This window comes from Macrosteles quadrilineatus, unplaced genomic scaffold (genome assembly GCF_028750875.1).
Source record: "Macrosteles quadrilineatus isolate MER2022 unplaced genomic scaffold, UCM_ALF_1.0 Scaffold_6__1_contigs__length_79288215, whole genome shotgun sequence".
Classification (NCBI taxonomy): Eukaryota; Metazoa; Arthropoda; class Insecta; order Hemiptera; family Cicadellidae; genus Macrosteles; species Macrosteles quadrilineatus.
Genome location: NW_026542599.1, coordinates 74,978,638 through 75,004,985, shown reverse-complemented (window position 1 = coordinate 75,004,985; position 26,348 = coordinate 74,978,638). Strand labels below are relative to the sequence as shown.

At 36.8% G+C, this 26,348-nt stretch overlaps 1 protein-coding gene across 2 annotated transcripts in view; it reads right to left on the bottom strand.

The window, feature by feature from the left end:
* The window catches only part of LOC128996993 (condensin complex subunit 3), a 39,352-nt gene that overhangs the window by 1,866 nt on the left and 11,138 nt on the right, over positions 1 to 26,348 (bottom strand). Inside the window, exons 8-20 of one of the 2 annotated variants that reach the window (XM_054422564.1) lie at positions 24,225 to 24,518; positions 17,563 to 17,782; positions 16,859 to 17,011; positions 12,956 to 13,105; positions 11,184 to 11,237; positions 7,679 to 7,792; positions 6,799 to 6,898; positions 5,856 to 5,938; positions 4,925 to 5,042; positions 3,687 to 3,907; positions 2,771 to 2,944; positions 1,654 to 1,815; positions 359 to 495 (exon numbers count right to left, since the gene is read on the bottom strand). In XM_054422564.1, coding sequence (XP_054278539.1) covers positions 359 to 495; positions 1,654 to 1,815; positions 2,771 to 2,944; positions 3,687 to 3,907; positions 4,925 to 5,042; positions 5,856 to 5,938; positions 6,799 to 6,898; positions 7,679 to 7,792; positions 11,184 to 11,237; positions 12,956 to 13,105; positions 16,859 to 17,011; positions 17,563 to 17,782; positions 24,225 to 24,518 — 1,980 coding nt within the window. The remainder of the gene's footprint in view (positions 1 to 358; positions 496 to 1,653; positions 1,816 to 2,770; positions 2,945 to 3,686; positions 3,908 to 4,924; positions 5,043 to 5,855; positions 5,939 to 6,798; positions 6,899 to 7,678; positions 7,793 to 11,183; positions 11,238 to 12,955; positions 13,106 to 16,858; positions 17,012 to 17,562; positions 17,783 to 24,224; positions 24,519 to 26,348) is intronic. The other variant, XM_054422565.1, reaches the window with a different exon arrangement.

Genomic DNA, 26,348 nt, shown 5'->3' with positions numbered 1-26,348 from the left:
TTGGCGATCAGCAGATAGTTATTTACTTTATTTGTTAAACATTTCAGATGACTTAACTACATTAATAGGGTATTCTAGTTAGTCCACTAGGTAATAGGTGACATTTCAGTATTCTTTTTGCCTATTACCCTAGTCAAAGCTATTACGTTAAATAACGCCCACCTCTAGCAAACAGTTAGTGGCTCGATAATTTTGTTTGTTTTTAATACCATTGGTAATGTTGTTCCATATAGATGTGTAATCCACTTAAGTATACAATAGTCAATGCAAACCCAATCAAAGACTGTGGATCAAAGATTTGCCGCAGCAAGTATTTTACACTCTTGAATCAGTGTTGAGTTACAGATCAGTTACTTACTCGGTGTCCGACGACTCGTCAGAATCAGGTATCACAATATCTGATTCATCTACAGCTCGACTAACAGTCAAATCTTGACTGAGGTTCTCTGCGTCTTCCTCCTCTTCCACTTCTGAGTTAGAATTGTCATCTGGAAACTGAAAACAGATTATTAGTCTTTATGTTTCATAAAATGTTTACAAATAATTATTAGTAGACAAGAGGTAAATTTTAAAGTGTGGGCCCTACAGTTTCAGTAAATATCTTAAGTGTATGAAATTGTAAATGCACGTTTAAAACAACAGCATAAATGCATTTTGCCAGATAAACATAGATGATCTAGAGTGAAGTTTGTTATTTTTTATTTTTTATTTTTAGGGCGTTAGACTCTAGCTTGGGATTGTTTTTACATCATTTCAAGCTAAACCTAGGGCATATCACTTAGATAAAAACAACTGGTGGTTTGGCACGATTTGAACCAGGGATCAAAGTCCCGCACTCTACCACTAGACTAGCCTCCCAGATCTACAGTAGAGATTTTCCAAAGCTAAATCTTAAATTCACCAAATGAAAAAAAATCATAAAAAAATAAAATAAAAATAAGCATAACTAATTAGAAATCTCATTCAACTCGAATTTCAAACTTGTTATGTAGATTTGGCCTGCTCACCCACAAGTCATGTGTCTTTTAAGGCAGTAAATGCAGAGGAGTCTGAATAAATTACAATTACACCTACATTTTCTATTAAGACTTTTTAGACAGGATTTGATAATTGTTGAACTGTTATTCAAGAATCTTGTTGTAATTGGAATTCTTAGTGATTTTTATAGTGAATCCATATAAATATAAATTTGACCACTAATTAGCCTAATTCAACTGTGATTATTTACAAATAAAGGTTATCTTGCTATATCAAAATCAGAGGGATATTTACAATAATGCTGCTGTGATTAAAACAGATCACGTGAAAATCAATGATTCAAATTATTCAAAATAGGAGGAATCATTTTTACAACAGACTCTATACTGTAAATTACCAAAACTCACATACATTTTTTTCTGAGACTTGGGGCTACAACTTTTAAGGTTCTTGATTCAACATTCTTGGGTCTATTTACCGCTAATATGTAGATTTTAAAAATAGTTACATCCACCTATATACATATTACAATTGTGAAGCACTACAAATACAAACCACTAAATAAAAGAACATTTTGAGATTATTCTCAAACGCAGAAAAAGGTCCACAAGAAGAAAATTTTTCATTAAATCTTTCACAATAAATATAAAAATGTTGAAGGCAAAACATTCTTACCAAGATGCTCATTCTGGAAACAGTTCCAGTAGCTGTGGAACTCTCGGCTGGAAGAGTGTTGTTGATTGTGCTCGCTGTCTGGTTAGCATCTTGGCGAACTTGCAGTGTCACTTCAAACTTTGCAGCCAATCGCAACAAGAGTTTATCCCCTTTTGGAATCGTCTGCCGACAAAAAGAAAAGTTTTGATAGCAACCCTCTTAAATCTTACACAGTAAACTTCCTCTAACACATGATAGATCCACACCATTAGCACCATTAGCGGATAACTGCAAACTGCAATGAACTTAACTTTTCTGAGCAAATGTATTTATATTTTCCACCTTGAGGTGAACCCTGCTAGTTTGCAATACGGATAAATATTTTAAGCAAGTACTGATTTCCTGTTTCAGCAGAATCTAGCACCCAATGGTCCGTCATCGGTCTTAAGGTCTGAAAGTTTTTTGTATGCTGTTTAGAGTCATTTTAGTGCAAGTGGCACTGGGCAGTCATTAGGTTTGGAGCGATTGTTCAGACTTTCATAACGATCGTTCAGAATTTGGTAGACATTGGGAGCCATTATTCCAACGGAAGCTTTTGTTCAGATGTTGGGAACAATCGCTGAAACTTTGGTAACAATCTTTCAGACAATGAGAGCGATCTTTCAAACATTGATAGCAATCGGCGGAGGTAGGAAGAATTCTTTATTTATTGGTATCCACCCGTCTCGCAATAAACGGCAGTTTTTACAAGACGTTCAATATGTTGCTTTTTCTTCTCAGTAGCCTAATTTAATTCTTAGAGGAAAATTTGGTTGAAATAGCCTAATTAATTTGTCTTTATCTCAGGGTCGTTTTATCTAAATTTTAGGGTTCGTGGTGGAGCTGTGTGAAAATAATGCTAAGCCAATTACAGAAAGAGTTATTTAATGTGTTTTGAATTTAGAATTACAATGATTTTACATAGGCCCTTTTTTGGAACTGATAAAAGGTAATGTAAATCCAACTATTTTGAGATTATACCTAAACAAACAAATGACACTTTGTAGGATTCAAGGTGTCCAGCCTCTTTCATGTCGGATGACAAGTGGTATAGTTTCTAAGAGATCTATAGCGATCAAGGTAGTGAGTTATCGCTTACCGCAACCATCCGTGAGGCGAGAGCGGACAAGATGCTCATGTCGGTTTTGTTGTCATAGCTGAGATCAAGGTGGCCGAGCAGTTTGACCAACACGGCGGCGTTGATAGGCTCAAACTCTTGGCTGAGCACTGCCTCACATATGTTGATGGCCAGCTGATTGTGGACATGTAGGTCCTGGAAACACATGTAACTTGAAATATCACCTGTGAATGCTGAAGTTATAATAATTGTAGAGATGCTTTCATCAGTGAAAATATAGATTAGGGTATTTAATTTCAAACCCACCAACCACTACTGTGAAGAATGAGGGAACAGGGTTTTTCAAACGTGATTCAGAGTCATCAAGGACTCAAGAGTATTTGAGACAGTCCATTTGCATTAAACAAAATTCAACAGTTATTTATTTTCAGCAGTACAAGGCAAGCCAATATGGTCAATTAAGCAATTTTAGCAAATTTTCCATACAGGGAATATGTATGAATTTGAATGGATGGTGTTTTTGTCCTCTGGGGACATCAAAACAAGAAATTTAAGCGATCCTGGGTCTAGGTGGTCTTACCATGAGACATAAGATATGCTATGGTTAGCACTGCTTTGAATGGGATACAGTCTAAGGTTGAGACATCAATTGTAAGGTCTGGATTGAAAGTGTGAGCATTAAGGGAAATATCCGACTGTAGGGATGTTTACCAGCAGACCAGGTAGACTGAAACCATCTAAGTTGGATCTTATAGGGTGGAACTTGAATCCACATACATATCAGTTAAGACAAATTTCAATACAAATGGAAAAAATAAAAATACATAAGCTAATAATATGCCTACATCCTGGCACTAAGCCATCAAACCTTGGGCATACAATTACCAAATTGTGTACTCAAGTTTACCATGTAACACATGATTAACGAGTCACCAACCTTTTTCTCGTACTTGCTAGTACCCGGACGGGTGAGGTCGACCATCAAGTTGGCTACACTCTCAACCACAACCTCGGACATGGGGTCGGTGACCTCTATGTGGAACAGCTCTCGCACGGTCGGTAGGAACGCACGAAGTAGCAACTCAGGTGCGTGCGGGCACGCTGCGGCAAACATGCGGAAAAACACTCCAAGCGGCTGACGAATCCACGGGTCCGTCTCTGAAAAAAATCATGTTAAAACTAAACTATCAGTTGTCAGGTTGAGTGTTTGAAAGGGCCATGTCTCCTAACGTTGCCTGGTTAAAGAATTTTTTATTTCCTCTCAAAAAGCTTTAACTTTGCTTAATGTAGTTGAGGATGTTATCAAACAGAACAAAGATTTGCTCTGTCCAACACAAGTTAAAAACCCTAATATTTTCAAAACACAATTTAAGCGCTATTATTTCTTTTCATTGGTTAGCTGGATGATGCCAGCACCCTGATTTTTAATTTTCTGAAGAGTTTCTTTTATAGACAAATTTTAACATTTATGTTATTACTAGCTGTAATCCGAGGGCTTTGCCCCGTTTAACTTCTTAATTTTCAAGATGATCTCGTTCACATGGCTCAATCACGTCCTGGTTGAAGTTAGTTCGCTACGCTCACTCACCTTTAGGTTGGAGCTCGTTCGCTGCGCTCACTTGCCTTCAGGTTAGCTCGTTCGCTACGCTAACTCGCCTCCAGGTTGAAGTTCGTTGCAAATTAGCTGTCGTCATAAATTAAAAAAATAATAGTGCTGCACCCTGTTGGTAATCCTGTTGGTAACTTTAATGCTATTGAACATCATAGAACAGAACCAACTTGTTTAATTGAAACAGCTGTTAAGATTCATTAATTCCATTTCTCATAAGGTTAACATGGGAAACTCCAGAGCCACTGGGGCGGAGCCCAGAGGTCGGAGGGTAAAATCCTTTCTTAGTGAGCGTTTACTACCCAAAAGGAAGATGCCTGCCAAGTTTCAGGTTCGTAAGTCTTATCGTTTCTGAGATTTTGTGATGAGCGAGTGAATGAATAAATGAATGAATGAATGAGGCAGTGGTATTGGAGCTTTATATATAGATTGAGGCACAAATTCTACACCAAATTTTAATACCAGTCTTATTCAATTTACCCCACATGACATGTCAACACTGATGGTGACAATGTTTCTTTTGGTTGTTTCACCAGTATAAAAAGTTGTTAGTGTTGAACACTTACCCACTTCTGGGTTGTACCACAGCAGTATCAGTTTTGAAACCAGTTCAGCTGACTTGATTCGGCCAAAGAAGAGTAGTTTACAAAGTCCTACGACAGCAGTTCTTCTCATATCTTTCGACTGAAACACAAAACGTTTAATGTAATACACAGCTATCTAAATTTCCTCTAAAATTTAAAATTTAGGCAGGTTCACTGTTCGGGAATATTTTTACCCAAGAGGACTCACAATATGTCAGTGCATACAACCAGGTTGAACGTTTTTATAGTAAAACTTTTTATCGTTATATAGTTTTTATATTTAACGGGTATCGATCGTATTCATCGCTACCATACCTTGAATACGTTTAGATTTAAAATTATCATAATGTAACAAATTTTTATCCAAATTATTCGGGCCATTTATTTTAATAATTGAAATAAAGTATTATTTTATGGATTTTATGGGAAAATCACCATTAAAACCAAAAATGCTAAAAATGAAAAACTCCTGTAGATAATATAGATTAGCGGCATACCAAATTTCATCAAATTTGGACCACAGGTGTGGTGTGTAACTCTATACACATTCACACACACAGACATCACTTTTTTAAAAAAGTCTGTTTTGGGTTCAGGGAGCCAAAGTGGCTATTTCCATCCAAAACTCAAACCTGAAAATATTGACAAAAACCGTGTCATTCTCTATATGATATGTATATTGTATAGGGGGATAAAGTAAAAAGTATGCGTCATTAATTTTCCCTATATACAAAGAATCTCCCTGCAAAATCTGTAAAATGATTATTAATTTTTTTCTTCTACTTGGCATATGGTCATAAAATCAAATCTTTACAATGATGAGTTTGAGGAAATTGTGCATTGTTTATCTAGAAACTAAATCTTACAAATGCCAAATTCAAATATTCTGTCCTGAATATAATGTAAATCCTACCTCACTAGTAAGCAGAGAAAAAAGGAGATTGATCAGATTGGGCTTCTTTGGCGTTTCTTCTTCTACGTTTTCCGCTGTATTGGCTGTGAAAATCAAACAAACTATTTACAACATTTAACTCTATTAACAATGAACTATGGGAACACATTAAAATAATAATCAATGTCATTATAACAATCCGTCTGTCTATCCATCCCCAAAAAAACATTGGACTGTTGAGATAAAATATTTTCAGTCAGCATCCAATTCAGATCATGTCATTCAGTACCATGTGTGTAACAGGCCTGTTAATTTAATGTTTGTATTTTCGTAATTGTAAAATGTGTCCGTGTTATGTGTTTCTACTGCGACAACGCTGCTTCAGCTGAAGATGTCTGATGATGGACTGATTGAGCTGTTGTCGAAAGGTAAAACCTATTTTTAGTAAAACATTTCACTCAGCTACAAAGATGTGTTACGAGCTTACTGCTGTAATTAAGACAATTAGGCTCAGGTATGTGCCTAGAGCCTAAGCAGGTTTAAGGTTATACAATACTTATGTAGGCTACTTAGTACATAACTAGTGACAGATAGGACTATCTTTGCACAAAGTATAAGATTTCAAATTACCAATACAAACTAGTAGTTATTTAAAATGTTCTACCTTAAATATTTTAACACCTAGTGATTCCAATAAAACTAAGGATAGACTCTTAGGAAATTATTTGACTACTCCAACAGAAATTTAAAAGTAAAATTCAATTAACAAACAACTAAAATACTTAAACTTTTGTGAGTTTTTTATATTTTTAATTTTTTTACATTGTTGTGCAGCTACACGTCGGAGAAGTACAGAGCCATGCACGGTCTCACACAAATTTTAAAATGGTTGTTTATTGAGAGGTTTTACGATTAAAATATGTCCAACTGATTTTACAAAGTTGCCAAATGTCAAGATACTCACCCTCGTCTGGATCTGTGATGTTGAACGTATTGAGGCCGTGAACATGCAGCAGATCAAATACAGATTTGAGGGCCGTCACTGACATGGAGTCTGTAGCAATCTGCAAATCAAAGTAAACAGAAAAATGTTAACACAATAAAACATTATAGTGATTGTAGAAAATAGTAAAATCTTTATAGCCTGTTACTCCTTTTACAGAACTCCATTATCCATATACATTTTTCCATGAATACTTCATGCACCACTAATTACAGTAATTGTGTTCTTCTATGTGATGTATTAAGACAGGTTATTTTCTACATCCAATTTATTGTGGTTCAGAGATTTTTAAGTTTTTTTTGCATTTTTCTGCTTGAAGGCCAAAATTAGATATTTAACAATTCACTGTAACGATTATATTTTAATGTTTGAAAATAAACAGTATCAATAAACTGGCACATACTTTCTACCATTAGCTTCCCAGTAAAATTGACCATCCTACTTATTTTGTTGTGGTTTTGCCATTTTGTTCAGGGTTAAAAGTACTATGAGATACTAAAAGTCAGTCAAAATAGTTCAAGCAGTTTCTGTGAGAATCATAATTTCAACTATTTTATGGGGTTTTTAAGAGGGCAAAGAAAATCACTATTAAAAAATCCAAATTTTATAAAAATAAAAAATGTTGGAGGTAAAACGATTTAGTATGCCTACCCACATACCAAATTTAATCAAAATAGCACCACAGGTACCGAATTAAGCTCTGTATACATCCACACAGACATAACTTTGAAAACCCTTATTTTGGGCATCAGGGGGGCAAAAATGAATATTATTACACGCAAAATTCAACCTCTGAAACTTTGACACAAAAATACTTTCCCCTTATACTAGGAAGACTCACATTGAAACAAAACATGAAGAAGTGTTCTTTAGCAAGTTCAACGTCCAGGATACAGAAGGTTGCTAGGACTTCCATGGCCAAGTTCTTGATAGCTGTTGAGCCGTCGCCCTCAATCTGCAAAAAATAAAACCAAAACTTAAATAGTTTGTAAAACGTAACTACCCTCACTTTTAATTTACTAAAAATGTAAATAGACATACTTATTGAAATTCATCTTCTAGCATGCGAAACACTGCAAGATTATAGTTATGTAAAGTTTGATTGGCGAAATTATTTAATTTAATTAGTGATAAATTTATAAGTTAACCTTTATTATTAGAAAGAAATAGAATCATTTTCATAAAGACGAGATGTTAGCCCGTCCTACGTACGGGAATTCAGTAGTCAGTTAAAACCGTGTACAATTCAGATCAGCTAGTTTACACATATAAAGACAAAGTTTCTTGCAGTTTTAATGTAAAAAATCATCTTGTAAACAAATGTTGTGTGACCAAATATGTTTTTATTCCATCATAGGCCTAAACGATATGCATTTTAAATCCGTTAATTTTAAAATAAAACAGCAATTCTGCAATTTTTACGATGTGAAAAGCGTTGAAGTGAGATTTGCAGCCGATTCGCACAGACGCACACTGATTATAAGTAGCCTATTGTAGAGGGAGTAATAGTCAAAATTGAGAAGTGTATAGATCTAGTCAACGATACCACCTTTCATAGCATATCTGCCTCTTCCATAATTATTATCACCACAATACAACTACTATACACAATTTCCAGTAGGTCTGAATAGAAACGACCTAAAATAAAACGATAGTATCCGATAAAATTCACAGTACACATAATTTAACTTTGGTGTCCTAACATCAAAACTAATCGTCACACCTATCCTTTATATCAATTTCACTGCATTAATTGCTAAATAAATAAGCGTAAACAAAGAAAAGTAAAAACAATAACAGTTTGTTTTGAAACATCTGTTTGGTTCAAATAACATTCATTTGAAAATAAGAACTGGTCACATGTAGCAGGAATATAAAAAGTAAACACGCTAGTAAAGCTAAATGACGTAAGTGTCAATGTTTATTATCCATACCGTTTTCAGTTCTATCCTTGATAATTACACACCCTCATTGAATAAATGTACATCTTAATTTCCTATATTAGTTAATTTAAACTAAAATATATTCATAGTTGAAATAAAAGTGATATTATTTTCACGTTTGGGGGCGCTGATATAGGTGCCCCCAATGTAACCACAACTGAACACGATTTTATGTAAGGATGGTTTGTCTAATTGCAGTATCCTAGGTCAATGTTGACGTTGTGTTCAATCTATGTCATCCATCTGTTTATCTTTGTATAAAACCCGGCTGAGGTTGTAATGGTAATTTAAAATCGTGATTCCTGATTATTCTTGATCTTCTTTTTATGACATCAATATTTCCGGGCCTAATCCATACAAAGTTAAAGCAGACGAACATTAATTGTAAACAAAAAGCTACCATGAAGAATTAAAACATGTAAACATTGTTATTTTTCTAATCTTTCCTTGAAAAGTGGAGCAGTAAAATAATTTGCATTTATCCTTTTTTATTAAGACTCGTGTACAGAGCCTCGATTTGTACTGTGGTTTAATTAATATTGTTTTAAACTGTGGTCTTACTTATTTCCTATAATCAATGACAAAAATAAAATAACCTCATAGTTCCATAGTTTATATTTAACCAGCTGTTAGTTAAAACAAATTATATTGCTCTAAAACAAATCAAAGATTACAAAGATTGCTTTAAAAAATAATTTGAATATCCTAGTATTTTACTATGTATATTTAATTAATCTGCCATCCTCTACAGAAGAATTGAACGTATCAATGATTAGCATTACACATAGTATAAATAAGTCAACCCTAAGTATGTCTTTACATTTTTATCCAAATGCTGAATTTGTGACACAAAAGCTGAATGTTTACAGCTGTTATGTTAAGCAAATTATTTTATGCCAAAAGCTAGTTTAGAATCTTAGCGTCGGCTGCTAGACTTTTTAAAAATTAAAACTTAATTTCTAAAAAACTGGGACCCTAAACTAAAATTATGGCTTCGACATTCCCTAGTTCTCAAAATTATCTTTCTTTCAACACAAAAATCATGAAAATCCGTCGAGTGGTTGATTCAGAATCGTGAAATAAAAAAACACACTTTCGTTTTAATATTATAGATGGGATAGCAAATAATTAGCCAATCCATCTGTTGTATACTTGAGAGAAAATCTGTTGTTTTTAACTATTTAAACTACAGTTTGAATCAAATTTAAATTGAATCTAAAGTAATTGGTCAATGGTTCATTTGATTGAAATTGTGTAAACATAAAAGTATAAGAATATGTTGGACAGCTCCAGAATGTTCAACGTGACAAACTCCTGACAAAGAAATTGGAACATTTATAACCACTGAACAAACTAGATGAACCATTGAAACAAAACCATTGTTTTAATGTAACTAGTAAAAAAAAATAACTATGACGATGAACACAATAAGGCACCATGTAGTCAACAGTGAGAGAAAAAAAAACACATTTAAATTTGAAATTTTCCAAAGTTAAGTGAATGGAATCCTAATGAAAGCGAATGAATTAGGAGAGTTAGCATTAGGTGTAGTTAAATGACTAAGTCAAAAGTACATTAATCATAAACTACAGATATTAAAATAAAAATAACAGTAATTGAAACTTCAAAGTAACACACAGTGATTTCATATACAAATCCCAAAAAATATTGGCCCAAATCTTGGATCTGAGAAAAATTTGTATAAATTACATAATACAGACTACAATCTACTGTGAAATAAATTCTCAATATTTTTTACTTCAATTTTAACCAATTCTGAAACTTATTCATTTGAAAAACTGCTAAGGTCAGACAGAACTGTAGCAATGTCAATATCATCCACAATCACTGCAACATCCGTGATCATCTTCAACAATCACAGTCACATTTGTAAACATTTTCCACCAGTCGTAATCATAAGCTTCCTGACCAAAAACCCATAAATTATTAAAATCCCCCTCCGCCCAAGATTCTGAAATCTTAAGAAATTGAACACCCTTAAATTCAAATTTAATTTTATGTTAACTGACTTAAAGGATCAAATATATTGTGATAGCACAGGCCCAGGGTGGGTATTTAAAAATATGAGATTAAATTCTTGAATAGCTGATTAATTTTTTAAATGAAATATGAAATTGATTTTTTCTTTGACTTTGAGATTTTGCTTCAACACATCACTAATACACGTCTTTGTAGATCCCTACGATAAAACTGACAAGTATAAAATAGACAACGATTATATACCATGGAAGTACTAATGTAAAGCAAAGAACAAATATTTTAAAGCCATTTAAAGCAGAATAGAAACACACAATATCTCTGTTAAAATTTTAGTTAGAATTTAAGAAAAATAGATTTTTTTTTCAAACGAAAGACGAATAAATATAATTTTTTTGAAATTACCTCACGTAAACGTTCCTCTCTCGCCCGGATAAAATGAATATAAGGAGACCAGGTCTGGCAACAAGATAATAAACAATTAAAGGTCAGTTAAAAAAATTAGAAGAATGACACATTAGTGATAATGAATAAATGGTACATTGATGAATTTTCTATCAAAACACGACAAAATTTAAGCAGAGTTTAAAAGATGAAGTTAACATTGTGTAGTAGCTTTCTTACTGGCTAAAATCAGCTGATTCTTAAGCAGGCCACAAAACTCCTGGAAAAACATTTTTTCATATTTCCCGATACACAAATTCACGATTAATTCCCAGTTTTCCTGGGATTCCCAGTCTGTGGCCATGCTGTTAAGCAAAGCTGTTAAATAATTGAAAAATCAAAGACAACTGGGTTCAGTTTTGTGCCATAAATAACTACTGACTTTTACGTTAATGTTTACCGACCGTTGGTAAAATATCTCTGTAATCTCTCAAACCGCCATGCTAATGGTTGTAATTACATTGTAATTATTACAAGTAATAACATAATCCAGCTACTAGGAGGTCACGAATTGTGGATATTTATAGGCATGCACTGTGGATGCGATACTCTCTGGTGTGGATTAACGTTCGCACTACTATCCTGATGATTAGACCAATTCGTTAACTACCAAGGAAAGAATGTGGTTCGGATTCCACTCTAAACTGTAGGTCCCTTAGTTGCCATTAGCTGTTTGGGCTATTAATTAACAGCTGTGTCTAAGGAACATGACGGCCTTAGTCACTAACAAGACTACAAGATCGCGCCACTCATCCCACACTCATCCTTCACTCATATTTGGGTTAAAATACGCACATAGTGGCGTCCCCATCTTAAATAATTGATAATTGAATTGATACATCATCTTAGATTATGTAATTACAACCATTTAAATCGGGTAGGAATTAGCCCTTAATAATGTCAACACAACAAGCACACACAAGATTTCAATTATAAGATTACAACTTTTCAACGTTTTAAACACTGCCCAAAACTTTAAAAATGTGAACCACCTATTAAATTGTTCCACACTACCACTAAAACAATTGTAAATCTGTAAACCTTTTGAAAAAGAAAAGACGGATATTAAATGTGACGCAGAACCCTTGTGTGGGAAAATTCAAGCCCTAGTATAAAACAAAAAAATTAAGGGAAAAAATTGTAATATTTAGAATTATAGCCAAAATACCTCATGGTAAAACCATTTTCCTGACTTTTTGAGTCTTAACGTTTTATAACCAGTAAGAAGTATTTACAGCAATATAAATTGGTTGTCTTAATCAGGAGGCTGTGACATTTTACGATCACAGCAGCTCGGGTAATTTAATTAGGTTTTCTTACAAGACTACCTAAAGAAAGAATTTGGAGTCGATAGTCTAAAAAACTTCAGCAAAATAATCTGATCTCATCCATGAACTTGGGTGTGATGCATTTACAATAGTTTTCAAGAAAGAAGCCATCGGTCTAGGACTCCCGATGCCATGATGCTGCTAGTAACGCTGTTGTCCCCTTAGTTCTGGTCCTTCGAGTTATTTACCTCATATTTCATTCTTTGCCACCCTATGTTCATTAGTAGGATTTTAAGTCTGCTGTTCATCCTATTCATCACAAAATTCTCAAATGTAATCTTTGTATGATACCAAAAACATGGGATAAGTGGCAGATGATTTGTGTTTAGTATCAGTAATTAAGGTGTAAAAGCGACAACAAAATTTCTAAAATAGTTAAACTTTTAGCTGAACAACTTCTCTTACCCTGAGGTTTAGAGTTGGTACTATGAAGTTCTGCATCAAGCTGAGCAGAGTTGGATCCAACTTCCTGATCTTTCCTTGCTTCATGATCTCAACAAGGATGGTCAAACACTTTTTCAGAGTTTCTGGATCATTGTTGATGTTTCTTCCAGGCTGGAAAGTAACAAAATACAAAAAGTTATTTTATCTTACAGCATTAAACGATTTTGTAAAAACGACTAGAACCAATTGGCTTGTTGCAATCCTGGCACTCCCCCAATCAAGGTGTGTTCCAAACAAATTATGGATGAAACAGTGCATTTATGTATCGTATTATAAAGCTTTGTTGCTGACAAAAACCAGTTTGTACCATACGTATAGATAAACATTTAGCACTATTTAAATGTTTGTGTGTACGTAGTTTTTATGTTCATGTTGTGTTTGTTTTAATTGTGTTTTAATTGACTGCTCAAAAAATAAATGAGAACATCTAGTATTTTACTATGTATATTTAAATAAACTCTCATCCTCTTACCGAATAAATGGACGTATCAATGATTATAGCATTACACATAGTATAAATAAGTCAATTCTACGCATGTCGTTTCATTTTCATCCAAATGCTAAATTTGTGTCTAAAACGCTGAATGTTTACAGCTGTTAAGCAAATTATATCACACCAAAAGCTAGTTCAAAATTAGTGATGGTCGGATCCGGATATCGGACTACCGGATCCGCCAGATCCGAGCTAGAACCGGCACCGGATCGGATCCAAAAAATTCCGGATCTTGGGCTGAATCCGGTTTTGATGGATCCGTTTCTTTCAAATTTTTTCCCGATTTTTTCCTAACACAAAGCTGTCTGTATCACTGTACAACCCAGATTTTTTTACCAACACAAAGCTGTCTGTATCACTGTACAACACCGATTTTTTTACTAACACAAAGCTGTCTGTATCACTCTACAACCCCGAATGTTTTTACTAGCACAAAGCTGTCTGTATCACTGTACAAACCCGATTTGTTTACTAAACAAACACAAAGCTGTCTGTATCACTGTACAAACCCGATTTGTTTACTAAACAAACACAAAGCTGTCTGTATCACTGTACAACACCGATTTTTTTACTAACACAAAGCTGTCTGTATCACTGTACAACCCCGATTTTCTACTAACACAAAAAGCTGTCTGTATCACTGTACAACCCCGATTTTTTACTAAGACAAAAAGCTGTCTGTATCACTGTGCAACCCCGAGTTTTTACCAACACAAAGCTGTCTGTATCACTGTACAACCCCGATTTTTTACTAAGACAAAAAGCTGTCTGTATCACTGTGCAACCCCGAGTTTTTACCAACACAAAGCTGTCTGTATCACTGTACAACCCCGAATGTTTTTACTAGCACAAAGCTGTCTGTATCACTGTACAACACCGATTTGTTTACTAAACAAACACAAAGCTGTCTGTATCACTGTACAACACCGAATTTTTTACTAACACAAAGCTGTCTGTATCACTGTACAACCCCGATTTTCTACTAACACAAAAAGCTGTCTGTATCACTGTACAACCCCGATTTTTTACCAACACAAAGCTGTCTGTATCACTGTACACCAATTTTTTTTACTAACACAAAGCTGTCTGTATCACTGTACAACCCCGATTTTCTACTAACACAAAAAGCTGTCTGTATCACTGTACAACCCCGATTTTTTACTAAGAAAAAAAGCTGTCTGTATCACTGTGCAACCCCGAGTTTTTACCAACACAAAGCTGTCTGTATCACTGTACAACACCGATTTTATACTAACACAAAAAGCTGTCTGTATCACTGTACAACCCCGATTTTTTACCAACACAAAGCTGTCTGTATCACTGTACAACCCCGAATGTTTTTACTAGCACAAAGCTGTCTGTATCACTGTACAACACCGATTTGTTTACTAAACAAACACAAAGCTGTCTGTATCACTGTACAACACCGATTTTTGTACTAACACAAAGCTGTCTGTATCACTGTACAACCCCGATTTTCTACTAACACAAAAAGCTGTCTGTATCACTGTACAACCCCGATTTTTTACCAACACAAAGCTGTCTGTATCACTGTACACCAATTTTTTTTACTAACACAAAGCTGTCTGTATCACTGTACAACCCCGATTTTCTACTAACACAAAAAGCTGTCTGTATCACTGTACAACCCCGATTTTTTACTAAGAAAAAAAGCTGTCTGTATCACTGTACAACCCCGATTTTTTACCAACACAAATATGTCTGTATCACTGTACAACCCCGATTTTTTCCTGATTTTTTTACTAACACAAAGCTGTCTGTATCCATGTACAAGACCGTTTTTCCCCCGAGTGTTTGTCTCTTGATGCAAACAACTTATATGGCAAGGCCATGTCTCAGTGTTTGTCTTTTGATGCAAATAACTTATATGGCAAGGCCATGACTCAGTGTTTGTCTTTTGATGCAAATAACTTATATGGCAAGGCCATGACTCAGTATTTGTCTCTTGATGCAAATAACTGGTGCAAATAACTTATATGGCAAGGCCATGTTTCAGTGTTTGTCTCTTTATACAAATAAATATCATATATGGCAATGGCGTGTATCTTTCCGAACTGAATCCGACCCATTTTTCGGATAACTTCACACCTCTAGTTTTTAGCGAATTTCCCATATAGGGAATAAGCTATTACCGTAGTACTCATGGTAAGACCTGGACGCGGGACCGATTTTTTTTTTCGTTTTGAGGTCCCTAGAGGCCAAAAACACCATCCGTTCAAATTCATATATATATATATATTTATATATTTATATATTTATATATATATATATATATGTGTCCGTCAGCACGATAACTCGAGCAAAAATGATCCGATTTTGATGAAAATTGGTACAAACGTGTAAAAGTACGTTTATTCGAACGAGTTCGCAATCCAGCATGATCGGACCATGGGAACGGGGGTTTACGGGGGGTTTTATGGGGTAAAAATAGGTTTTTCTAATTTTTGACCCAAAAAACATAAAATTTAGCAATTTCTTTCCAAACCATTTTGTAGAGCTTAAAAAAACAAATAATTTAGTATATTGAAGCGTTATTATGCGCCTAATGGTTACGGAGAAAATTCCAAAAAATTGTAAATTTAAAATTCCCATGTTATTCTTATGGAGAATAAGTAAACTGTTGTAGTTTGCTTGTTTGTGAACATATTTTGATCAAATTTGGAAAATGTTTTTATTTCTTACTAACTATTCACATTTTACAAAAAAAATCAGTTTTACCCTCCCTGATGCAGCAAACCTAAGTACTTGTTAAACTTATTCTATTTAAATCAAGAATAAATGTTATATTTTTAAGTAGACATTTCAGTGTAAATCCAATCAGTCAAATGGAAATTCGCTTAGTCTGCAGGTTTGCTGCGGCGGGGGTATTAGTTTTGTACCCGGATGATAAGCTAACGGCCTATAATTTCGTCTCAAAAATATCCCGTTAGTATTTTAATCTCACCCGATGCTTCGTGATAAAAAATAATAAAAGTATGATTTAAATTGGCATTCTGTTAATTACGTTTTTTTTTTAACCCGCCCTTATGACAGTGTGTATCTGGATCCGGATCCGAAGATCCGGAACCGACATTTTCTTGGATCCGCCCATCACTATTCAAAATGTTAGCGTCGGCTGCTAGGCTTTAAAAAAATTAAAACTTCAATTTCTAAAAAACTGGGACCCTAAACTAAAATCATGGCTTCGACATTCCCTAGTTTATCTTTAAATTATCTTTCTTTCAACACAAAAATCATGAAAATCCGTCAAGTGGTTGATTCAGAATCGTGAAATAAAAAACCCCTGTTACGTTTTAATATTATAGATTTCAATTCAAAACTTGCAGACAATAACCAAACTCTTCCCCTACCTCATGAGGAGTTACTGTGTTTAGTATTTTCAACTCCTCTTGTAGACCTTTGATTGTTCCTTTTATCTCTTCCATTCTCTCGACATCTCCCAGTTCTTCGGCGATTTCCATTTCGCTCTTCAGTTCATTGATCCTGTCCTCAAGTTCGCTTTTCTGTAAGAGATTGTAGATAAGAGACTTTAAACAGTATTTATCATCAATATAGATTATGAATTTGTTGATGTAATGTTATAATTGTCAGGAACCCTATTATAATCCACATAAAATAATCTATACTAATTTAATTTAAAAGAAATTACAAAATTGTTCAGGAAGTCGGTAGACATTTACCTATAAAATTAACTCTTTTGTTATTATATTTCAAAGGAATCCTGGTGATGAATCGATAAAAGGTCACACAACATGACATTAGACACTTTGTCCTAATATAAGAACATATTCTGAAAATGGAATTTACAAAAAATGTTTAAAGTTTCCAGGCTTAGCAGAAATACTAAATAAATTAATAGCTGTTTTTTGTGTTTTTTTTTCATTATTGTAACATCTAACTTGTGTGAAAACATACATTTTAATGTACCGATTCAGTATCTACTTCCTGAAAATGTCTATTAAATAAATGACAGGTGAACATAAACTGAAAGAAGGAAAAAACACTTAGGCTATATAGATGAACGACAACAGACAAGATAAACTGAAAAAATTACCTTCTCCTCGGCCTCTATCAAAATAAGATCAGGAACGTATACAGATGCATTACAGGCCATCAGTGGCTCTCTAAGCTCTGTAATGATCTCAGCAATAGCACTCAGCTTAGCGGTAGGAGAGGGGACTATGTGATCTAGCAGACGAGACAATGTAGGTACACTGACCAACGTCACTGAGGTGCTCTCTAGTAGATCTTTACACAGCTGTTTGAGACTTGTTCTGTAACACAATGTATACACACTGTAGGAGAGGGGACTATGTGATCTAGCAGACGAGACAATGTAGGTACACTGACCAATGTCACTGAGGTGCTCTCTAGTAGATCTTTACACAACTGTTTGAGACTTGTCCTGTAACACAATGTATACACACTGTAGCAGAGGGGACTATGTGATCTAGCAGACGAGACAATGTAGGTACACTGACCAATGTCACTGAGGTGCTCTCTAGTAGATCTTTACACAACTGTTTGAGACTTCTCCTGTAACACAATGTATACACACTGTAGCAGAGGGGACTATGTGATCTAGCAGACGAGACAATGTAGGTACACTGACCAATGTCACTGAGGTGCTCTCTAGTATATCTTTACACAACTGTTTGAGACTTATTCTGTAACACAATGTATACACACTGTAGGAGAGGGGACTATGTGATTTAGCAGACGAGACAATGTAGGTACACTGACCAACGTCACTGAGGTGCTCTCTAGTAGATCTTTACACAACTGTTTGAGACTTATTCTGTAACACAATGTATACACACTGTAGGAGAGGGGACTATGTGATCTAGCAGACGAGACAATGTAGGTACACTGACCAATGTCACTGAGGTGCTCTCTAGTAGATCTTTACACAACTGTTTGTGACTTCTCCTGTAACACAATGTATACACACTGTAGCAGAGGGGACTATGTGATCTAGCAGACGAGACAATGTAGGTACACTGACCAGCGTCACTGAGGTGCTCTCTAGTAGATCTTTACACAACTGTTTGAGACTTGTCCTGTAACACAATGTATACACACTGTAGCAGAGGGGACTATGTGATCTAGCAGACGAGACAATGTAGGTACACTGACCAATGTCACTGAGGTGCTCTCTAGTAGATCTTTACACAACTGTTTGAGACTTGTCCTGTAACACAATGTATACACACTGTAGCAGAGGGGACTATGTGATCTAGCAGACGAGACAATGTAGGTACACTGACCAGCGTCACTGAGGTGCTCTCTAGTAGATCTTTACACAACTGTTTGAGACTTGTCCTGTAACACAATGTATACACACTGTAGCAGAGGGGACTATGTGATCCAGCAGACGAGACAATGTAGGTACACTGACCAATGTCACTGAGGTGCTCTCTAGTAGATCTTTACACAACTGTTTGAGACTTGTCCTGTAACACAATGTATACACACTGTAGCAGAGGGGACTATGTGATCTAGCAGACGAGACAATGTAGGTACACTGACCAATGTCACCGAGGTGCTCTCTAGTATATCTTTACACAACTGTTTGAGACTTGTCCTGTAACACAATGTATACACACTGTAGCAGAGGGGACTATGTGATCCAGCAGACGAGACAATGTAGGTACACTGACCAATGTCACCGAGGTGCTCTCTAGTATATCTTTACACAACTGTTTGAGACTTGTCCTGTAACACAATGTATACACACTGTAGCAGAGGGGACTATGTGATCTAGCAGACGAGACAATGTAGGTACACTGACCAACGTCACTGAGGTGCTCTCTAGCAGATCTTTACACAACTGTTTGAGACTTGTCCTGTAACACAATGTATACACACTGTAGCAGAGGGGACTATGTGATCCAGCAGACGAGACAATGTAGGTACACTGACCAATGTCACTGAGGTGCTCTCTAGTAGATCTTAACACAACTGTTTGAGACTTGTCCTGTAACACAATGTATACACACTGTAGCAGAGGGGACTATGTGATCTAGCAGACGAGACAATGTAGGTACACTGACCAAAGTCACTGAGGTGCTCTCTAGCAGATCTTTACACAACTGTTTGAGACTTGTCCTGTAACACAATGTATACACAATGTAGCAGAGGGGACTATGTGATCCAGCAGACGAGACAATGTAGGTACACTGACCAATGTCACTGAGGTGCTCTCTAGTAGATCTTTACACAACTGTTTGAGACTTGTCCTGTAACACAATGTATACACACTGTAGCAGAGGGGACTATGTGATCCAGCAGACGAGACAATGTAGGTACACTGACCAATGTCACTGAGGTGCTCTCTAGTAGATCTTTACACAACTGTTTGAGATTTGTCCTGTAACACAATGTATACACACTGTAGCAGAGGGGACTATGTGATCTAGCAGACGAGACAATGTAGGTACACTGACCAACGTCACTGAGGTGCTCTCTAGCAGATCTTTACACAACTGTTTGAGACTTGTCCTGTAACACAATGTATACACACTGTAGCAGAGGGGACTATGTGATCCAGCAGACGAGACAATGTAGGTACACTGACCAACGTCACTGAGGTGCTCTCTAGTAGATCTTTACACAACTGTTTGAGACTTGTCCTGTAACACAATGTATACACACTGTAGCAGAGGGGACTATGTGATCTAGCAGACGAGACAATGTAGGTACACTGACCAACGTCACTGAGGTGCTCTCTAGTAGATCTTTACACAACTGTTTGAGACTTGTCCTGTAACATAATGTATACACACTGTAGCAGAGGGGACTATGTGATCTAGCAGACGAGACAATGTAGGTACACTGACCAGCGTCACTGAGGTGCTCTCTAGTAGATCTTTACACAACTATTTGAGACTTGTCCTGTAACACAATGTATACACACTGTAGCAGAGGGGACTATGTGATCTAGCAGACGAGACAATGTAGGTACACTGACCAATGTCACTGAGGTGCTCTCTAGTAGATCTTTACACAACTGTTTGAGACTTGTCCTGTAACACAATGTATACACACTGTAGCAGAGGGGACTATGTGATCTAGCAGACGAGACAATGTAGGTACACTGACCAATGTCACTGAGGTGCTCTCTAGCAGATCTTTACACAACTGTTTGAGACTTGTCCTGTAACACAATGTATACACACTGTAGCAGAGGGGACTATGTGATCTAGCAGACGAGACAATGTAGGTACACTGACCAATGTCACTGAGGTGCTCTCTAGTAGATCTTTACACAACTGTTTGAGACTTGTCCTGTAACACAATGTATACACACTGTAGCAGAGGGGACTATGTGATCTAGCAGACGAGACAATGTAGGTACACTGACCAGCGTCACTGAGGTGCTCTCTAGTAGATCTTTACACAACTGTTTGAGACTTGTCCTGTAACACAATGTATACACACTGTAGCAGAGGGGACTATGTGATCCAGCAGACGAGACAATGTAGGTACACTGACCAATGTCACTGAGGTGCTCTCTAGTAGATCTTTACACAACTGTTTGAGATTTGTCCTGTAACACAATGTATACACACTGTAGCAGAGGGGACTATGTGATCTAGCAGACGAGACAATGTAGGTACACTGACCAACGTCACTGAGGTGCTCTCTAGTAGATCTTTACACAACTGTTTGAGACTTGTCCTGTAACACAATGTATACACACTGTAGCAGAGGGGACTATGTGATCTAGCAGACGAGACAATGTAGGTACACTGACCAACGTCACTGAGGTGCTCTCTAGTAGATCTTTACACAACTGTTTGAGACTTGTCCTGTAACACAATGTATACACACTGTAGCAGAGGGGACTATGTGATCTAGCAGACGAGACAATGTAGGTACACTGACCAACGTCACTGAGGTGCTCTCTAGCAGATCTTTACACAACTGTTTGAGACTTGTCCTGTAACACAATGTATACACACTGTAGCAGAGGGGACTATGTGATCTAGCAGACGAGACAATGTAGGTACACTGACCAACGTCTCTGAGGTGCTCTCTAGCAGATCTTTACACAACTGTTTGAGACTTGTCCTGTAACACAATGTATACACACTGTAGCAGAGGGGACTATGTGATCTAGCAGACGAGACAATGTAGGTACACTGACCAATGTCACTGAGGTGCTCTCTAGTAGATCTTTACACAACTGTTTGAGACTTGTCCTGTAACACAATGTATACACACTGTAGCAGAGGGGACTATGTGATCTAGCAGACGAGACAATGTAGGTACACTGACCAATGTCACTGAGGTGCTCTCTAGTAGATCTTTACACAACTGTTTGAGACTTGTCCTGTAACACAATGTATACACACTGTAGCAGAGGGGACTATGTGATCTAGCAGACGAGACAATGTAGGTACACTGACCAATGTCACTGAGGTGCTCTCTAGTAGATCTTTACACAACTGTTTGAGACTTGTCCTGTAACACAATGTATACACACTGTAGGAGAGGGGACTATGTGATCTAGCAGACGAGACAATGTAGGTACACTGACCAATGTCACTGAGGTGCTCTCTAGTAGATCTTTACACAACTGTTTGAGACTTGTCCTGTAACACAATGTATACACACTGTAGCAGAGGGGACTATGTGATCTAGCAGACGAGACAATGTAGGTACACTGACCAACGTCACTGAGGTGCTCCTTAGTAGATCTTTACACAACTGTTTGAGACTTGTCCTGTAACACAATGTATACACACTGTAGCAGAGGGGACTATGTGATCTAGCAGACGAGACAATGTAGGTACACTGACCAACGTCACTGAGGTGCTCTCTAGCAGATCTTTACACAACTGTTTGAGACTTGACACAACTGTTTGAGACTTGTCCTGTAACACAATGTATACACACTGTAGCAGAGGGGACTATGTGATCTAGCAGACGAGACAATGTAGGTACACTGACCAATGTCACTGAGGTGCTCTCTAGTAGATCTTTACACAACTGTTTGAGACTTGTCCTGTAACACAATGTATACACACTGTAGCAGAGGGGACTATGTGATCTAGCAGACGAGACAATGTAGGTACACTGACCAATGTCACTGAGGTGCTCTCTAGTAGATCTTTACACAACTGTTTGAGACTTGTCCTGTAACACAATGTATACACACTGTAGCAGAGGGGACTATGTGATCTAGCAGACGAGACAATGTAGGTACACTGACCAACGTCACTGAGGTGCTCTCTAGTAGATCTTTACACAACTGTTTGAGACTTATTCTGTAACACAATGTATACACACTGTAGCAGAGGGGACTATGTGATCTAGCAGACGAGACAATGTAGGTACACTGACCAATGTCACTGAGGTGCTCTCTAGTAGATCTTTACACAACTGTTTGAGACTTGTCCTGTAACACAATGTATACACACTGTAGCAGAGGGGACTATGTGATCTAGCAGACGAGACAATGTAGGTACACTGACCAACGTCACTGAGGTGCTCTCTAGTAGATCTTTACACAACTGTTTGAGACTTGTCCTGTAACACAATGTATACACACTGTAGCAGAGGGGACTATGTGATCTAGCAGACGAGACAATGTAGGTACACTGACCAACGTCACTGAGGTGCTCTCTAGTAGATCTTTACACAACTGTTTGAGACTTGTCCTGTAACACAATGTATACACACTGTAGCAGAGGGGACTATGTGATCTAGCAGACGAGACAATGTAGGTACACTGACCAACGTCACTGAGGTGCTCTCTAGCAGATCTTTACACAACTGTTTGAGACTTGTCCTGTAACACAATGTATACACACTGTAGCAGAGGGGACTATGTGATCTAGCAGACGAGACAATGTAGGTACACTGACCAACGTCACTGAGGTGCTCTCTAGTAGATCTTTACACAACTGTTTGAGACTTGTTCTGTGTAACAAAATGCATACACACTGTAGGCAAAGTTTCAAAACTAAGCTAAAGCATTCAAACAACTTGTTACAACTCAGATCTCTTATATTATGAAAACTGAGCATCTTTCTTTACATAACTGAGCATCTGAGGCTTTGGCTAAAATTGCCAAACCACCGCCTTAGTGGTTAGACCTGGTTACACAGGTCTTAAAGGCAGCCTATATCTCAGGACCTAATTAAGAAACATAATTTTTCCCCACTACAGGTCTACCTTAAATCAGTCGAGTTAGGTGTTCCCTAATCCCAGATAGAGTATGCAGCATTACTCTCATTAAAGTAGCACCAAGTTGAAGGATTCAGTGACTTGAACAGACTGAGCGTAACAGAACCCTTAGGAAGTAGTTTTACGAATACCCTAAACTGGGTGATTTATTTGAACTTTTTACAACCTGAGCAGTATTTTGTAGCTTGAAGTTGGGCTGTGGAACAAAATGTACTCCTAAAGACTGGAAGGGCATACAACATTAGGGAACATTATGGTTGTAACAATCAACAGCTAAGGTTTCACACAGATTATAGTTTTAAACTCAAACCTAAAATGCTACATTATTCAACCAGAATAGAGGCGCGATATGGCAGAGGGTGGAAAAAGAGGAACTGTGAAAGAATAGAAGATTAAGAGGCATAGTATCAACATGCATGTATGTATTACAATAAACCCTTTCACCTACCTCTCTTTAATGTGAAAAATTATTTTTTATTAGGGCCCATGTTCGAAAAATCTGCAGATTAAATCAATACCAACCTTCCCATTTCGTCCGACAAATCAAACACTCGGCACATCTCGAGCAAATGGACCAAAACATTTTCATCTGGAGTGTGAGGATTTTTGGGCTTTTTCTTATCAGCTGTTGTATTTCCCTCATTTTGCGCTGGGCTCTCTTTATTTTCCTCTGTGCTTGAGCTGTTAACATTGGTTGTAACATCTGTGTTTTCTCCTTCCCTGTTCGTGTCATTGTTGGCTGTCCCTCCGGATGCAGATTCCATAGAAGATCGATTTGAAGATATTTCCTCAACCGGGGTTTGCGGGAAATAATACCTGAAACAATAATACATTTGAGTTTATAAACAGTTTTTACACAGGTTGAAATATTAGTAAAACACAATCAAGAAACATTTCACACACTTTTTGTTATCATCATCCGTGTTTTGTTTTTGTGGGGACCGCGTCTCGTTGTCCCGCCGTCTAGTTGTACCTACGTCTACTTGTACCTCGAGGCCTAGGTACAAGACGTACCTATGTATGTAGACGTAGGTACAAGTAGACGGTGGCACACCCGACTAGTTTTACCTGCAGATTTTTAGGAGGTACAACTAGACGTAGGTACAAGTGGATGTAGGTACAACAAGATGTGTATCCCACCGACAAGGAGTATCACCTAGCTTGTACGGATGCGACCAGTTGTCCCTACGACTAGTGGTCCCTACGACTAGTGGTCCCTAAGTCTAGTTGTACCCACGTCTAGTTGTACCTACGCGTATTTTGCGTCCTTATAGTCTAGTTGTATCTATCCTTCAATTCGTTACCCTGTTTAATTGATTACTGATTGAGTACTTTTTAATAATACCCTTAATTAAATCAGAAACTGCAGTGTTCCGAGTCAATTGAGTATGATTGGCAAATATTTTTCACCGCACTACGATGTATTAGTAGTTTTACAGACGTTAATTGGAGGCTGAAAGCTACTCATTGCTGTCCTGGGTCGAAATGGCAGCTATAGTTGTAATTAAATTTTTCCAGTCCTAGTACCGAAAATCGCTTATTTAATTAAAACATTTATATTATATTATTAAATATACAAGCAGTATATCCTTAATGAATTGCAATAGACCGCTGCCTAGCATTTATGTATTACTATTTTTGCTGATTCCTTTAGATATTTTTTCACATACCGGTAACCTTAAAGTATTTGCATTGATTAGTGTGCATTTCTTTTGGTTTACAATGGATTTCCCAGTGAACAATGAACAATGAAGTGTACAATGAAGTTGAGGTCCAGTAGTTGAAAACTCGATTAACAATATGCAATGTACAGACTTCTCTATTTAACACACACTGTAAATAATACATGTGATTGGAATTTTTTCCATTTCAAACAAACTAGAGAAGCTAGTTAAACTATATAAACTAAAGTTGATACTGAGCTAGGTTTGTGTACACTGGCTATGTAGTCTGCAACTAAACCAAGATTAGTTTTACTAAGAACTAATAAGCGCGTGCAAAAAAGTCATACCTGGGTTATTTTTGCAATAGTATTTCAATAGTGAGCTTTCATTACGTTTGCGTAGAAGGTAATTAAGATGTGTTTTTGAGAAAAGTTAGTAGTTAAGTGTGAAATAAACTTATTTGTCATGTATTGTATTGTAAGATTGTAAGATTTTTAAAGAAATGAAATAAATCCCTTAAACTGGTGACAAGTTGAAGGGGAGATACAACTAGCCGTAGGTACAACTAGCCGTAGGTACAACTAGACGTAGGAACAAGTAGGCGTAGGTACAACTAGTTGTAGGTACAAGTAGTCGTAGGTACAACTAGTCGTAGGTACAAATAGACGCAGACGTATGAGGTACAAGTAGACGGTGGCGTACCCGACTAGTTGTACCTGCATATTTTTAAGAGGTACAACTAGACGTAGAGACAACTAGACGTAGGTACAAATAGACGTCCGCACCATCATCAAGTTGTACCTACAGCTTTGGACGAGGTACAACTAGACGCCTGTCACCAAAATGCAGCAGGTACAACTAGACGCCGGTACAAGTAGACATCGCCCCGTTTTTGTGTCCAAACAAATTTGCGTGAAAAAGTGTCATGTCATGACTCTGTTTTACTACCAACAAACGATGTTACTACAACAAAAACTGGGAT